The 18188-nt window shown below is 42.0% G+C and overlaps 1 protein-coding gene across 1 annotated transcript in view; it reads right to left on the bottom strand.

The window, feature by feature from the left end:
• Window positions 1-18188, bottom strand: part of CCDC88C (coiled-coil domain containing 88C) — a 107208-nt gene that overhangs the window by 48327 nt on the left and 40693 nt on the right. The window contains exons 5-7 of the mRNA XM_081857742.1: window positions 7202-7260; window positions 6911-6994; window positions 5095-5235 (exon numbers count right to left, since the gene is read on the bottom strand). Of these exons, the coding sequence (XP_081713868.1) occupies window positions 5095-5235; window positions 6911-6994; window positions 7202-7260 (284 nt within the window). The remainder of the gene's footprint in view (window positions 1-5094; window positions 5236-6910; window positions 6995-7201; window positions 7261-18188) is intronic.

The following is an 18188-nucleotide window of genomic DNA, read 5'->3' as shown; positions in this document are numbered from 1 at the left end:
GTTTCGCTCCGACCTGAATCCCTTCCACCAACCGGTCCCCTCTGATCATGTTCAAGAGCACCTCCAGAACCGAGATAAATAACAGAGGGGAAATCGGGCAGCCTTGTCGTGTTCCTTTTTCAATTTTGAACTCTTCTGTAACCACATTGTTAACTATCAATTTGGCCTTTTGTTCTGAATATATTGCATCAATCCCATTCTCAAACCCCCGTCCCACTCCCATTTCTTTCAAATTTCCCTTCATAAATTTCCAAGAAATATTATCAAAGGCCTTCTCCGCATCTATAAAAATTAACACTGCTTTTGTATTTATGTCTGTTTGCAAAAGTTCCAAAATGTCAATAATGTTCCTAGTATTGGCAAACATATGTCTACCTGGGAGAAAGCCTGCCTGGTCTTTATGAATTACTTCATTAAGAACTCTTTTAAGTCTACTTGCCAAAATGTCTGCAAATATTTTGTAATCCACATTCAGAAGGGAGATGGGACGATAGTTTTTGAGTTGTGTCTTTTCAGTTTCAGATTTTGGTATCAATGTGATAAAGGCTTCCTTCCACGATTCCGGTGCCTTCTTCCCTTCCATAATTTCATTACAGACCTCCATCATTGGTTGGATCAGATAGTCTTTTAATGTCTTATAATACTTGGAAGTCAAGCCGTCTGGCCCTGGAGATTTGCCCAGTTGCATGTTCTGAATGGCTTGTTCAATCTCTTGTTGTGTTATTTTGTTGTTCAGGATTAATCTGTTTTTTTGTGACAACTTTGTTAGTCCATTTCTTTCCAAAAATTGTTTAATCTCAGCCTCATCTTGCGGCCCTTGAGTGTATAATTTTTTGAAGTATCTCTGGAAGCACTTTCTAATTTCCATGGGGTTCTGAATGTTTCTTCCTTCAATTTCTAGATTTGTAACTGTATTTAATTTCTGTCTCTTCTTCAACTGCCAAGCAAGCAGTTTCCCACATTTATTCGCCGATTCAAAAGTTTTTTGTTTCATTAATTTAATCTTCCATTCTATTTCCTGGTTTATCAATTTGGAATATTGTGCTTGGTATAGTTTAATTTCTCTCAGAATCGGCTGTGACTTCGGATTTGATCTTAATTTCTTCTCCAATTCTTTAATTTTCTGCAAGATCTTATCTTTCCTTTCATTTTGTGTCCTTTTCTTTACGGCGTTCTGTTGTATCAAGAACCCCCTCATCACAGCTTTGCTTGCGTCCCAGATAGTTCTTTTTTCCACCGTAGTGTTCATATTTATCTCGAAATAATCCTTCAGAGTTTTTTGGGCCTTCTTAATAATCTCCTGGTCTCTAAACAAGCTATCATTCATCTTCCATCTAAAGGAGCCGGTTGGCAAAGGTGTCATATCCATCTTCAGCGCGTTATGGTCGGAGCAGGTCTTCGGGCAGATTTCCACTTTTCTAACCTTGGGTGCCAGACCTCTAGTTATCCATATTTGGTCGATTCTTGTCCAAGTCAGCTGGGCTTCAGAGAAGAATGTTCCCTCTCTTCCCAGGGGGTTCTTAGTTCTCCAAATGTCAATCCAGTCCATATTGTCTGTCATTTCAAAAAAGGTCTTTGGTAGTCTGCCGTCTTTTGTAACATTTTGGTTTTGTGACTTATCCATGTTAGTCGATACGACCCCATTCATATCTCCCATCATAATGATGTTGTTGTAGTCCAGATAGTCCAGCATAATCTCATGCAACTTCTTATAAAATTCCGATTTCCCGTCATTTGGTGCATAAATTCCTAATATCAGAATCTTTTCTCCTTGATGTTGTATCTCAATTGCTAATATTCTTCCATGTTCATCTTTGAATAAAAATTTAGGTGACAGGCTCTCTTTTGCATATATCACCACTCCTCGCTTCTTTACTCTGTCCGAAGATATAAATTCTTGACCAAGTCTTTTGTTTATTAACACCTTTCTATGGAGCCTAGTCACATGTGTTTCTTGTAAGCAGATAATGTCCAATTGTTCTTTTTTTAATATATAAAAAATTTTCCTCCTTTTTTCCGGGATGTTACAGCCATTAATGTTCCAACTCAAAAGTTGCAGAGACATCCTGAATAAATCTGGTTATTTTTCAAGGGGTGGTACCTTATTCAAAGGATCTTCAGGATCCAAGGGTGCAGGTACCTCTGGTGTTTCAGGCCCTGGAAGTTGATCAATTCCTTTGTGAAGGTCCTCTCCGTATACGTTCAGAAATTTATCTCTATCTTCCAATGTTCTGATTTTGATCTTCTTCCCTCTAAAGGTAAAAGATAGTCCTTGAGGAAATTCCCACCTAAAGATGATTGAATTCTTCCTTAGTAATCTTGTCAACTCCAAATAGTTAGATCTAAGATCCAACAGTTGTTTAGGAATATCCTTGTAAATCTCAATTCTTTTGTCCAGAATGTCCAGTGACTTTCCGTAGTGTAGGCCCAGAATCTTGTCCCTTTCCTCCTTTGACCTCAATGTTATCAAACAGTCTCTGGGCTTCTCTTTCTTTATAAGTCTTCCAAGCCTGAAAGCTGAAACAATTTTAAAATCCTTTTCCTCTAAGCTCCAAAATTTGGAGAATTCTTTGGTCAAAAACTCAGCTAGGTTGCCTTCTTCCACTTCTGGTATTGCTCTTATCCTTAAATTGCTCTCCCGGTTCCGCAGTTCAATCATAGATAGATAGGTCTGGTGTTCACCTACTTGTTTGCAGAGTGGTCTTACCTCTTGTTCTAGATTTTCAAGTTTTTGGCTGGTATCTTCAGCCAATTTCCGATTTTCCCCTGCAGCCTCCTTCAATTCTCCAATTGCTTGAGTATTCTGTGCAACTTGTCCAGATAATTTATTTAAACATTCTGTGTTTTGGTCAATTTTATATGTTTGCTCATCGGCCTTCTTGTCCAAAGATTCTACTTTCTTGTCCAAAGATTCTAATTTTTCAAAAATTTTCCTCTAAAATAGCAGTGCTTGCCCCTGAGGCCATATCTTCCAATTGTAATTCCTCAGTTTCTCCCTCCCCTGCCCGTGGCAGAGAGGCAGCTTCCTCCTCAGAAGGCAAAGTAGGCACAGATGATCTACGTGCCTGTGAGGCTGCGGTTAAAGTTGTCAAAGTTGTTTGTTTAGTTCTTCCTCTCCTTCTTGCACCACTCATTCCAAAGTTATCTAAAAGTCAAGGTCAAGCTGAGTTGTTCCCATGAGAAAGCAGCAGCCCAGATGGTAACAGTCAACAGAGGGCCGGGAAAAGGAAAGTAAAATAAGAGTCACTGCTATAAGTCCCAAATCCTCTAGGGGGAGTTTAAAGTATTTCAAGGAAGAGATCAATTTCAGTTAAAATAAAGTCAGATTTCTAAGTCCAAGAACCTTCAATAAAAAAATTTTTCAGCAGAGTTAGGGTTTAATACAGCAACAGTGTTTCTGATGGTGCAAACTGGTAATCCAAATGCCTCAGAGTAACAAGTTCAGACTCTCTCAGATTGTTTCAACGTTCAGATTCAAAGTATCCAAACTGCAAACTGCAAACTGACAGCTCAATTTCTCAGGCAGCTCCAGCACCTGGGGTTTTTAGTTAAAATGTAGCTCCAAGAGAAGAAAGGTATCCCCATGCAGCTAAAATTCATAAAGTCCAGTACATGAAATTGTTATTCCACTTAAGATAAAGTTCAATGGGTGCTCAGATCAAATAGTTTAAAAGGTCTCTCTTTGCCTCCACTCCTCCAGCTCTTTGCGTTCAAGTTCAACGGGAGCGGAAGACGGACTTCCTGTTTTTCGTCACTCCGCTTTCAGCCAAATTTAATGCTTTAAAGTTCCAAATTGCATAAAGTCAATTATTTACTCACGGGTTGTTGTTTTCAAAGCAAAAATTTCAGGAAGAAAGGTCAGCGCTCACTGGCAACAGCTACGCGGCTTCACTCCGCCGATTGCGGAACGACCCTCAGCGCCGCAGCCTCCTCCACGATCCGGAGCCCCTTACGGGGTTCCTTCAACGTTTTGGGGGCCGCTACTGGCGCCCGCCGGGTCCCAGGACCGCAGGCTTCTGCCGCCTGCGGTTTTCCGTTGTGGGTCTCCGCTTCGCCGTAGCGGACGACCCTTTCTCGAGCGGAGCTCCCTTCCCGGTTAGGAAAGGGCAGCCATTACCCTTCGCGCCGCCTCCGGAAGTCTCGAAGCAAAGTTCTTAACCTGAAGCACTATTTCTGGGTTAGCGGAGTCTGCAACCTGAAGCGTATGTAACCTGAGGTACCACTGTACTAATGTAGCTGGGTCCCTAGACTGTGTAGAGGCAAGATGAGAGAGAGAGAGAGCACTCACCCACATGTCCTTTTGCTCTTATCCCTCTGATGTGATCACATCTCAGGACAGATCCACATTTACATGATGGGCCCTACTGCTATCACATCTAACCTGTCCCAAGTATATTTGGAAAGAATCAGGAGGAAGGCTTTTTAGGGTGCTACGTCAAGAGCAAAGAGTGCAGAGAGGGAATGAAAATAACTTGGTTGTCAAGAAGCAAGTCAGAACACAGAGCAAGGTGGTAAAATTGTGTTCTGTGCCACTTCAGACTGCAGATGTTTTGTTATTTTATGCATAGTCCTGCACACAAAAAGCTCTCTGCCTGCAGTAATCTAGCATGTAAAAGAGAGATCTCCCTTCTCCCAGACTCTCACATGCCCAACAGCAATAAGCAATAAACATGATACAGCAAAGAAAGCCGACACTTGCTGGTACTGCACAGATAAAATCCAGGCCTTTTCTGAGCTGTTTATTGGACTTACTGGATCATTTTACCTGGGGAAGCATTCGAAAGTTATGATCCTGCCCACACCTGCAGTCTGAAATGGCACAGCCCAAAACTTTATCGCCTCATTCTGCATATTATGTAGAACACCTCAGATACAAGGTGAGCCAAGCAGAAACATCAAAGATTTCAGTACATCTGGCACAGTTTTTAACTAGGAAGCTGTGCTCTTCATGTTATGGAAACACGCAGGTGGAAAACTTGCATTGTTAATTAAGACCATGGCCGAGAGAAACAGAGGCTTTATTTATTAATTTAAAAAGACAGGCCCCAAACAGCCAGAGATCAATATAAGAGCAAAAGGTTACATTATCCATACCTCTGTGCACTCATCTCTCTCATCGATCAGCCTCTTGAGATGGAAAACCATATTTCTGGAAAGAGACTCGAGTTCTTCTGGAGCCATATCTGGGAGCTCTAGCCACTGCAAGTCAAATACATTCTCCTGGTTATGGGTTACCTGAAATGAAGAAAGAAAAAAGCAGGAGATTTGTCTCTTTTTTGGAAGCTGTGCATGAGTTTTGCCTGAAGAGCAGCCTCACTCAAACAACCGTCACCTCTGACCTTTGGCCCATGCTGGCTGGTTTTGATGACGGCTGTAGTCCAAGACATTTGGAGAGCAACAAGGCTGGAGAAGGCTGCTGCACAGTAAGATCTGCAATTCTATTAGGCTGATTCTGCAAACATTGAGTCCCATTGAGTCCAACAGGACTACATCCTGTAAATAATGCCTAGGATTGCAAGTTAATATTCACATTCCAACAGACTCCCATAGTAATTGCTGCATTAGCTAATATCATATTTGCCTATATCATATGAGACCTTTTATATCATGGGTGGGCAAACTAAGGCCCAGGGGCCGGATCTGGCCCAATCACCTTCTAAATCCAGCCCACGGATGGTCCAGGACTCATGCGTGTTTTTGCATGAGTAGAATGTGTGCTTTTATTTAAAATGCATGTCTGGGTTATCTGTGGGGCATAGGAATTTTTCCCCCAATATATAGCCTGGCCCCCTACAAAGTCTGAGGGACAGTGGACCAGCCCCCTGCTGAAAAAGTTTGCTGACCCCTGTTTTATATTGCTTTGGCAAATCACTCTTCTTGAAATTGAAACTGTTGGCTTCCGCACAAATGTAAACTCCAATGAATGCGGAAAATGCTTCAAATCATAGCTATCTAGAGGCAGGACAATAGCCTCACAAAAGATTGCATCCCACCATTTTGGAAAAGCAGTTTGGTGACAATCAGAAACTTAACCATCTTCCTCCTCCTATTCACCAGGGATTAAAGTGAATAATTCCAGTTTAGAGAACCATTAATACAGTATCATTAAAAGCTTCTTGAGACACTGACCTGGTTCGCACATCATGACAAGTCAAACTATGGGTTATCAGGACTGTGTTTATGTGCTGGCTTCCCAAACAGGAGCTCCCACCCACTTTGCTCCTTCCTTGTCCTTTTAGTACAGCATAGCATAGCAGCTAAGCCAAAGTTTGATTCACTATGTCTTTCAAATTCAGAATCATGGTTAAGAGTTCTCTGTGATCTAAATCATAGGATAAAGTTTGGCTACACATCATGGTTAAAGAGGCGAGGTCTTAACCGTGATCCTGGGTTTGGACAACATGAGAAGCAAAGTCTCTGCCTTCCCTTTTAAGCCCAAACTTACTGACATCACAAAAGAAGGAGAGGAAGACTCACAAAGGATGGCAAAAACCTTTGGAAGTCTCTCCATTTCCCTTTTAAATCTCCTATCTCCTGCCTTAAACTGATTATTAAATCAGCTGGGCTGGCTGGGGCTGATAGGAACTGTAGACAGACAATGTTTGGAAGGTACCAGTTTGCAGAACGATGATCTACACATATTTTCTTCCTCTAACATTAACACGTAATAGCGATATTATAGACCAAATGCTGCATTTAAGTGTTGCTCCATTTGTTCTTTTTATGCCCATTTGGGTATCTTTCTTTTGCATTTCCCATTTATGGCCCAAATACAGACAGGAAAAGCAAAACATTTATGAGCCAGAAAGCCTTGATATGAATGCCACCTGTACTCACAAACTCAATGAGAAGTTAGAGGAAAGTCCACTGGAACACAAGAGAACAGGAACAAAGGAGTTGAGAATCTTACCTCTTGAATATGAGAAACTATTGCAGCCTGAGTTTCAATATCTAGTTGCTTTATCCTTTCAATGAATTCTTCTTTTCTTTCACACTATCAAGAAGAACAAAAAAAGGCACATCACATAATTGTTTATTGAGCACTGAAAATGCACTGCACCTTCTTTTTTTATATATATCCTGAATATTAGAGAGGAAATGATAAAACAAATGTGGCTGGGATATTTAATAGCTTGCACTGGTAATTAGCTTATTAGGTTTACTAATTATAACTATAGTGCTAAATTAGGAGTAAACTTACCTGCACAGCACAACCCAAAACTAGCAGAAGCAGTTTTTTAATTTCATCCATACTTTTCCCTAGGAGATGAAAAATGACCATTAAATATTAGAAAATCATTATGAAGAGTATTAAAATGAAAAAGGTCAGTGATTTCTAACAACGTATCCCCAGCAACATAGCATTAAAAAGACGGCATATCTCTACATTTCAATTGTGGTCACAGAACAAATTTTCTTTGCTTTTTAAAAGAAATGTTTCAGCTTTGAGATGATGTGTTTACAGTTCATAGCTCTTGTAGCTGTTAAGAAAAAAAACACCCCAAACCTCATCACTGTGAATTCTTTTTAAAACTCAAAGAACAAGCCGGCACAATTAGCAGTATATATAAATATAAAACCAATGAAAGGCAATGGATGGTTTTTCTGCGCTTGATGCAAATCTGTGCAAATTTATTTATTTTTGCAGCAACGCATAGCTGATGTGAAACAAGTTGCTTTTCCCCAAGGAACTGGCATGTGTGTTCCTACCTATTCGCTAAAAAAAAAAAAGCAGTTTTCTGTTTCAGCTGAGAATAAAGCGCCTTGACTCTTCACATAGCTTTTTAGATGTGATTAAAATGACTGCTGTTTCCCTGCAGTTTGTCTGCATGACGATAAAGGCGCCATGAAATATCACTGCCTTGTTCTATACCAAATAATCAGACTCATTTCAAGAGATTTGAACACATAAAAGCTGCCTTACAGGAGATGTGTCACCTGCCCATCTATGATACTGCCATATAGTCTGACCGGCATCAGCTCTCAAAGATCTGCCGCATAAGCAATTCCCTACCCTTGCTCTGGAAGGGTCTTTTAACTAGAGATGCCAGGGTTGAACCTGTAATGTCCTGAATGCAAAGTAGTACTTTCTATTCTGAATCCTCAGAACAAATTCAGTCTGTGGAGAATGGTTCAAGATCACCAATAAGTTTTTTGACCTTGTTGTTCTTTAGTCATTTAGTCGTGTCCGACTCTTCGTGACCCCATGGAGCAGAGCACGCCAGGTCCTCCTGTCTTTCACTGCCTCCCGCAGTTTGGTCAGACTCATGTTTGTAGCTTCGAGAACACTGTCCAACCACCTTGTCCTCTGTCGTCCCCTTCTTCTTGTGCCCTCCATCTTTCCCAACATCAGGGTCTTTTCCAGGGAGTCTTCTCTTCTCATGAGGTGGCCAAAGTATTGGAGCCTCAGCTTCACGATCTGTCCTTCCAGTGAGCACTCAGGGCTGATTTCCTTAAGAATGGATAGGTTTGATCTTCTTGCAGTCCATGGGACTCTCAAGAGTCTCCTCCAGCACCATAATTCAAAAGCATCAATTCTTATGGTCCAGTTCTCACTTCCATACATCACTACTGGGAAAACCATGGACCTTTAACTATACGGACCTTTGTTGGCAAGGTGATGTCTCTGCTTTTTAAGATGCTGTCTAGGCTTGTCATCGCCTTTCTCCCAAGAAGCAGGTGTCTTTTAATTTAATGACTTTTAATTCTGACCTAGTGGGTATCTAAACTCAAGTGTCTGGGTCAGAAAGACGGGCGCTTGGAAGAGAGCTGTTCCTTCAGCAGTGAAGCAGCTTAAACTGAGAACTCAGAAAGAAAATGGAGGCCAGAGCCAGCTCAGCCATTAGGCAGACTGAGGTGGCTGCCTCAGGCGGCAGAAGCCCCTAAGGCAGCAGCCCTGTGGGCACTCCACCTGCCTCTGCCACAACTGAAGAAGCTGGCTGGAGATAATGGGAGATGATACACTGCAACAACAGCTGACCACCCAAGGGTGAAGAGCACTGTAAATTTAGTGACAACTCTGAAGCTTGGCATGCTGTCTTCTGTGCTCCTGTGGCCCTGGGTGACATCGAGGCGGGCAGAATCAAAGTTGGTCAGGAACCCAGAAAGGTGGTCCTGGGACCTTCACTCCCAGGACCTCCTGCAAGTGTGAAAATCTGCTCAGGGGGCTCCTCCTCTAAGGAGACCTCAGGTTTGAAGTCTGGGCAGGGCTGAACTCTGATACCAGGTCTTCAGTTCCAGCCCAACAAGCCAACTACTTCTAGGCTATTGAAAGCTACATACCTGGCCTATCAGTGCTACAACGGTGGTAGCCAAGGAGACTGGTGAGAGGCAGGCAAAAAGAAGAAACAGAAAGGGCTTCCCAGGCAAGCAGCTGTATCAAGTTTCTTCCTCTGGACGTGTGCTTATCACTTACACTGCCACTCTGGACTTGAGTTCTGCCACCGGCAATGTCATTACATGAATGCCATTCACGTAAGGGAAATTCATTCAACATTTAAAGGTTGTTCTCCCCGCCCCCGAAATCTAACAAAGGGCACCAAAATGTAAACGGCTCCATAGACTTGTATATGCAAATGATTTCCACTCCCACTAAATAATTTGGGCCTCCCAGTGAGTTTAAGTGCACAAAAGCTGTTGTGTAGCTGCAGGTGAGATAGCTGATCTGCTTAAGTGCTTTCCTGGATCGGGGCCAAAGTGTGGAGCGACCATCACAATATCAAGTCTTTATTTTACAGAAAATGCTCCCCTGACCGTATTCTTGTACCACACTTCAATTATTCTTTTAAGACATGGATACAAAGACCCATGGGGCCCAGACCTGGGGGGGAAACAGTTTGCTGCAATAATAACATTTCTACATTTGCTAAGGCTTTTTATCTGTAGATGGTTATTGATTTATAAGCTTGCATGGATTGCACCCAGGTGGCAATGAAGACCTGGATACAGTGAGGCTTACATGGGTCTCCCAGGTACTAGCTTGGGAACCAGTTGTCTACATTGACTAGCAGTGTCTTTCCAGGGTTTTCAGATTGGGGACAATTCCAGCCTAATCTGGAGATAACATGGATTGAACCTGAAACAATGTGCCTCCAAAGAAAATACTCTACCACTGAGCTACAGCCCTTTCCATGAGTGAGCCTTTGTCCAAAATAGTTGTCCCCTTGACTGTGCTAGTATATGATCCTATCTACAGGAAACTGGAATGGAGTCAATCAATTATGCTAACGTAGATTTAACAAAAAGACACAGTAACCGAACTACTAATCAACTTTGAGTGGAAATTCAGTATGGAAGGCGGGGACGACAACGACAAACTTTCACCATTAAAAAAGAAAATACTGGCAAGAGAAAAGGACTGTTTGTATTTCTTGCTTACCCTGGAGTATATTTTAAGAATTCATCCAATGTACATAAAATAGTTAAGTCCTTTGAACCAATTTCCAAGCCAAATTTTTTTTACAACATGGTTTAACACAATGTTGGCATGCTAAACTGTCTTCCATATTACATTTCTATGGTTTGTTGCAATGTATAGCAGAATTGTATCTATCCAACTGTAATTCACTGGTAACAGTTCATTCTCCTACCCCAATTTCCCTCCAATACAAAGCTATTTAATACTGTTTCCCGCAATGCCATCCTCAAAAGGTGGACTTTTCCATGCATGCAGACTGACCTTCACTAGCAGCTACTTTTAACACACAAAGATAAACTGTAGTTTAAGTAAAACGGGTGTGGGGAGAGCTACATACTAAAAGCACTTCAAAATTTAGTGTATATTTTAAACACACGCAGAACACAGTGATTTCAAGCACAGCACTTAACACCAAAGAACCAAGTAAGCTTTGACTGATGTTGTATGATTATAAGGCTGTTAAGCAGAACTCCTCTGCTCTTCACAGCTTCTCTTTGAATGACTGATGCTCAAGTGACAGATGGTACAAAAGAATTCTTATTAGACATTAATGGGAAACAATTGCAGGCAAGTAAAAAATGCAGCAGACATGCAGTGAAGTTGATGGCAGCTCTTTAAAAGATATCACCTTCTCCTGCCAAATGCTGATGAAGCTGATTGCATATCAAATGCTGCCTTGTATTACTTTGTTCCTATGCATTTCGCTATGCTGAGCACCATCTTATTTCATTATTTTAAGACCTGCTTAGTGCCTTCTTGTGCTGCATACCTGATAGGACCATGGCGTTTGAATAACGTACACTTATCCTTCCAAGTACATTGCAGAACCGAACCAGGAAACATGGGCCACACAGTGGGTTAAACAAATATGCATAAACTGTTTGGTTCTGTCTAGACTGAGATTTCAAAGGGTTTTAGGATTCAAGCCACTGGTTCTGCATTAGACGGTGTAATCAAACTCCTATAATAAAATACACACTAGCATACCCATGTTAACTACTCTGCTTGATTAAGGTCTTATAAGCCTTTGTGCATGCTTAAAAAAGGAGAAAGCTGGGGTGCTTGATTCATTACATTGAGTAGTAAATATGCAGATTAAACGGATTATAAATGCATTCTTTCCATCACAATAAATTAAATTCAGGTTTAAAACATTATAAATTCTCTTCAGTTGTTTGCCATATGTATTTTGAATATTTGACTATATACTCCTTGTGTACCTGTGCTTGTAACTGCATAAAGTGCTTGTATTTTGCCAGGAGGGGAAGTCATGGTGTTTGTTTGTTTGTTTATTTATTTATTTAGGGCATTTGTGGATTGCCATTTCTCCAAAGGCGCTCAGGGCACTATATACAACCAAACATAAGAGCAAAATACAGCAAACATCAATCAAAACATATACAGACCTAACTTTTTAACAACAAATCATTAAAACACAGACCCGCATACCAGTGCAAAGGATTGTAATCTCCAGTATCAAACATACCATGCCTCTGAAATGTCAGCTGCAGGAGAAAACAATGGGCTGAAGCTCTTTGGGTGGTTACACTAGTGACGCCCTTCCCATTAGTGGCATCCTAATTATGGGATGCTCTCCCCACCAAAATATGACTGCCACAGTCATTCTTTGCATTTTGGCACTAGGTTAAAAACCCATCTGCCTGGGCTTTTTAGCTATGTAATTCTTCTAAATGTTTTACATCCAAGATTGTTTTCCATATGTTCTTGTTGTTAACAATTTTGTTAATGGCTTTGAGATGTTTTACAGGAAGAAATTCACAAATGCAAATATATAAATACTGTAAGTGTAAACAAGTCCACTGCTTTGGAAACATAGTACAGTGGTACCTTGGTTTACAAATTTAATCTATTCCGGAAATCCATTCTTAAACCAAGGCGTGCTTTCCCATAGCAGCGGGGGACTCAATTTACACTCAACAGGAAGCAGAACATGTTCTGCTTCCAAGGCAAAGTTCACAAACCAAGACTTCCGGGTTTGCAGCATTCTTAATCCAGGTTGTTAATAAACTAAGCTGTTCTTAAGCCAAGCTACCACTGTACCATAGAGTTGGAAAGGACAGACGAGGGTGCTCTGGTCCAAACACCTGCAATGCAGGAATCTTTTGCCCAACATGGGGCTTGGACCCACGACCCCGAGATTAAGAGTCTCATGGTCTTAAAAGAGTCTTAGCTGAGCTATATAGATTTCTGAATGCCTGGGCCACTTCCACTCCCAACGTGATTGGCTGTCTGAACTTCCAAGCTGCAAATCACGACTCAGAGTTTAAGGGCCAATGGCAGAAACCCAAATCCTGAAATGTTCTGTGATTGGATATCACGTATCGAATCAGAACACAGGCGCTCAGAATCCTTAGTCCCAACTCAAGCTCAGGCAAACACAGACCACTGAATACAGACTGAATACATAACAATGCTACTGTAACCTGCCCTAGAATCATCTGGGGCAGGGAGGGTTTTAAAATGTTCTAAATAAATAAATATGGTGCTCATGTTTTGTTTCTTGACTTCTCACTGGCCAGGGAGGCTAGACTAGATAGGTCTGCTCTTGTGTTCTTATTAAATTGATTTAAAACATTCTGCATGTATCATGCCATGGCTATGACCTTGCCCACGTAATTAAAAAAATTAAAATCCAGATTTTTTTGGGGGGGGGGGAATGCAAGCACCTAAAATTTTTAATAACAAAATAATATCAATGTAATCTCAAGCAGCCAAAGGAAGACTTTGCCCCCACCCCCAAATTTACTACCTAATGAAAATGTAAATTGATTCATTTTCCTTCTTAACCTATTTATCTCTGGCGGCACTTAATGTTCAGTGCAAATTGATGTATCCTGCAATGGCTTTTCAGTACTTAAAACTCCTTCCCGCCTTTATTCATGCCTACTAATTTCATTTCAAGACAGTTGTGGAGGTGGGGGGGAAAGACCTTTTATCCAAGCCATACAATCAGAAAAAAGTAAAGAATAAAAAAACAGCATTATTGTTCTGAAGCTATACAGAAAGGGCCACCTTTTCAAGGAAGGAAAAATACAATGGAAATCTACAGGAAGGACCTTCTGGAATGCCCTCCCTTGAATAAATTGGAAAGCCCTTGAAATGCCTTTTGAAACTTGTCTGTTTAAACAAACTTCTCTGGACCCTGACTTTTAACTTCTTTTTTGTTTTGTTTCACACAGTGCTGAGTTACATTTGTGATGGACAGTTCAGCTTTGTTTTTATCTTGTTTTCAGGAATTGTTATTGACCGCCGTATTTTTGTTGTTTTCCTGTAAACTTCTAAGGAGATCTTTATTATATTAAAATATTAATAAATAATAAGGAACTCCGATGGAATGGAATAATGGATCCAGAGGAGTTGCTGGAGGCCACATGTACATTATTCCTTCAAGGTGCCCATCTGTGGTCTAGTCCCATATACATTATTTCTTTAAGTCACCCTTGGATTAACGCTCACGGGGGGGGGGGGGGAGTTAACAGGTTCACCATCCCCTATTTGCATGAAGAGAAACAAGCAAAGAGGAACGCTAATTAGATTCAGTGACAGAGCTGGCTAGTGCTAACACCCTCCTGGTCTGTACCATATGCCAAGCATAAAATAGCAGATTGACACATCTGAGAATGGCCCAGCCACAGCAGCCCTTCGCATTGTCCTTTTAATGTCTAGATTTGCATTACCAAGATGCTTGCTCCGCAGCCCAGCTGAGACTGGTGAAACCATACCGATAATTAAATGGTAGTTGTGTGTGTGTTAAGTGCTGTCAGAAGGCATCAGCCAAGAGCCTTGGGAGACTTAAGTTCTCAGCCTAAATATTTAAACAGAAATTAAAGGGAGAGCTTGCATGGAAAGCTGTAGATCAGGAATCAGTTAACAATATCTGACAGGGCTGAATCGAGGAATCTGACGGCCAGCTGCTCTCCATTTGGTGTAAATGGCAATTCTTCAGCACCCACGTTTTACAGTTTCGGAAAAGGCAGACTACTTTTAAATTAGGTTTTGTATTATTAATATTGCAATTACATTTATATCCTGCCTTTCCTCCAAGCAGCTCAAAGCAGCACATGTGGTTCTCCCATCCTCATATCATCCTCACAACAAACCAGTAAGGTAAGTTAGTGACTGGTCCAAGATTCCCCCGTGAGTGCCACTGCGAAGTAAGGGATTCAAACCTGGGTTAACTTTAAGATCTTCCCTTTTCTTCAGAGCACGTCAAGCAATGCATCTATATCTAGCTCCTTCTCTGACAATGTCTTTGTAGGGTTCATCTTGCCTACAGAAACTATATCCCACAATAAACCAAGACTTTAAAGCATCACAGAACTTTTGGCATTTTAGGTCTGCACAAACAGCCAAGGCTCTTCAAAAAAATCAAACACAATGGCATTTCCCCTATTTTCTAAAAAATTCCACGGCAGCCCCTGTCACACTAGGTCACTGAGCCATTAAACCAAGGGATTTGCAGGAAGGCATCTGCTTCCCACAGTGGGCCAAGTCCAGAGGGAACAAAAGCTGTACTCTGGAAGCTGTGTTACATACAGTACAGGACCTGGACCCCTCACACTCACACAGGAAAGCGATGGTGAAAAACAGATGGCAGGATTGTTGTGGGAGGCCGAGAAAAAGAGATTAGCACACCAACAACAAAAGGATAGAAAGGTGAAGAAACAAAATGAGGGAGGGGAAAAGCCATAGGCTGGAAAAATGGGAGAAGACAGCAAGAGAACTTTGGTTTAAAACAAAGACATTTGATTTATCTAGTTTGCCCCCTTAATAGATTTTTTTTCTAAAAGAAATTTGAGATTGCACAATAGGTGGCCCACAAATTTGCAGACACATTTTTTTGTAATGCCTTCTGGGTATAGTCACCCTTATACATTTTCCAACTCAGTTTCTGGGCTACCGTTGTGCCAGTGCTGTCCTCAGTGCCAGCCCATGCCATTTGGCTGTCAGGATTGGAGCTCAAATGCACCCACACACAGAAGCAGGTTACCATATATGTTTATGTCTATACACATGTGCTCACAGAACTATCACATAGGGAAACTTATAATGGAAGCAACCACACACCACAGAGGCTATTGCAACGGACGTGGTGACTCTGGAAATAATTGGATGATCTATGAAAGCTCATACCTAGAACTAACTTAGTTGGTCTTTAAGGTGCTACTGGAAGGAATTTTTTGTTTTGACTATGGCAGACCAATACGGCTACCTATCTGTAACTGGATGATCTTGTTAAGGACAGGGCTGGATAGGAAGGGCATGTTAATTCATGTACTGGGTCATTAGATCGGTACCAGTTTCTTGTCATATGGCGGGAGGGTAACCACACGGGGCCTTTGGTCAATCTCAGGTGCCTGAGATGTTCTTTGTGTGGAAAATCAGAAAAGTTTCCCTGGAAATGTAAAGATGGGCAATCCAATTACCATGGGAAGGTGCTTGCCGACAGATGCCACCATGACTGTACAGAGTTAATTAATGCTATATAAAGGCATCTACTAGCATTAGATATGGTAGGAGTTCCAAGGAGCAATCAGACTTGAGCATACACAATCCATTATGAATACCGGTGAGAACAAGGAAATCCTACAGCTTCTGCTATGAGGAGGAAATCTGGCACAAACCAGTGGGTGTTTCCCTTGATAAACTCCGCCAATTCCTTGCGCTGGTGCTGCACTCATTTCTCAGAGCAAAGCCAAAACAACCACTTGGTACATGTGCAGATGATGGGACGCGGGTGGTGCTGTGGTCTAAACCCCAGAGCCTAGGACTTGCCGATCAGAAGGTGGGCGGTTCGAATCCCCGCGACGGGGTGAGCTCCCATTGCTCAGTCCCTGCTCCTGCCAACCTAGCAGTTCAAAAGCACATCAAAAGTGCAAGTAGATAAATAGGTACTGCTCTGTCGGGAAGGTAAATGGCGTTTCCGTGCGCTGCTCTGGTTCGCCAGAAGTGGCTTAGTCATGCTGGCCACATGACCCGGAAGCTGTACACTGGCTCCCTCGGCCAATAAAGCAAGATGAGCACCGCAACCCCAGAGTCGGTCACGACTGCACCTAATGGCCAGGGATCCCTTTACCTTTACCTTTTACACGTGCAGAGTTCCAGTTGAACTGAACTTCTCTCCGGGACAACAAAGGCAAACATCTTAGTAAATCTTGCTGTGTCATTCAGATACCAATTCCTGCCTTCATCTATTCTCTCTCCCACCCCCCATGGGGCAGGTTGCTTTGGCCTGCTATATAGCAAGGCCAGCCCGGCTGCCTTGCCTCTTGCTTGCACCATTTTGCTACAGCAGCTCCAACTGGTCTCTAGACCTCACAAGCCAACAGAAACCTATGAGCAGCTAAAATGCTCACAGAGATACCGTAACGCTTAAAGTCGCTGAGCCAATGGCTATTCAGGTCTCACCAGAAACTGAGCGTGGTCCCAAATTTTTTTGTTGCCACATGGTATCTAAAAGGATGCAGGGAAAAAATCCATCGTCTAAATTTCCAACACTAGCATCTGCTGACTTGTGCCACCCAACTTTTCACTTCAGAGTTATGCAGACACATTTTATCCTGTACTACATTTTGCCTCCTTGGAGAATTGTGGAACAAAATGAGGAAGGAAACTGGGTGTGAAAAGTAAATATGGAAGTGGGAGCTTAAACCTTTAATGATTAAAAGGACCAAAAATACAGACATTCATTGGGGGAGGTTCCTGGCTTTCCTCTCTACAAGGACTTTATTTTGGCACATTTGTTCAAGGGGAGAGAATTTGCTTCTGTTTCATTTGGGGGGGGGGTGATTTGAAAAATCTCTCAAGACCACCAAACTAATATGTGCACATTGTGTTCTCACTGAATCCCTAAATATGTCCTCTGATTGAACTCCTAAAGCAGGCCCAGGAAGCCACAAGACCCAGGAAGCAGAATGAAGCTCACTGGCCATGCCCTACTAGGGCCTCCAAAAGCCTTCTTTTTTTGCTGCCTGCCCAAGACTGGGGCTCCTCACTCCCTCTGGCAAATGCTGCCAGTTTCAGAATGCTTCCCTGTTACGGGAAAACCAACACAACTGCCTACACTTCTGCAAAGAAAAGGCAAAAAAATACCTGTAGTTGGCACAAAATTAAAGACGCACATTACAAACAAATGCCGATTCTTTGGAGATGTGAATGCTGGGAGAGATCAGTTTCATTGAGATGGCCAAAGCCCAACAATGATCTTGGGTCTCAGGCATTAGTTCAACGAACACCTTACAATGGGGCTGCTACCATAATGGATGGGCAGAGACAGCTCAGGATTACAGTCTCTCTCTGAATAAGAGATCGGTGCACGAGTACAAATTTATTGCTAACCTTTTCCCTCTTCCTGACTTCTGTCCTCTCTTTTTCTTCCCTATATGCATTTTTTGGTTCCTTTGTTTTCCTCTCTTTCATGGGCTGCAGTGAATGTGGATGCCAGAGAGGTGCTGGTCACTGATGGAGCAGCAACAGCTTAGCCAGGAGAACAAAAGGTGCCTCTGTATTGGATTACATCATATTATACTCCTGGAACTCAAGCTACTCTGGAAGTCACACATTCCAGATTGAATGTAGCTGCTCAGTGGTGAGATAAAGGCACTCTGTGCATGCTTAAGCACTCTTTTCCGTATTATCTATATCCTAGGAATGTTCTACATGCTAGGCATGCCCTCTACCGCTGAGCTATGGCCTTTCCAGTTTCTGAATTGGTCAATTTCTGCACAGATACAATATTAATGCAACACTA

The sequence above is a fragment of the Podarcis erhardii genome (genome assembly GCF_964252035.2).
Source record: "Podarcis erhardii genome assembly, chromosome: 1".
Classification (NCBI taxonomy): domain Eukaryota; kingdom Metazoa; phylum Chordata; class Lepidosauria; order Squamata; family Lacertidae; genus Podarcis; species Podarcis erhardii.
This window is presented reverse-complemented; position numbering and strand designations above follow the sequence as displayed.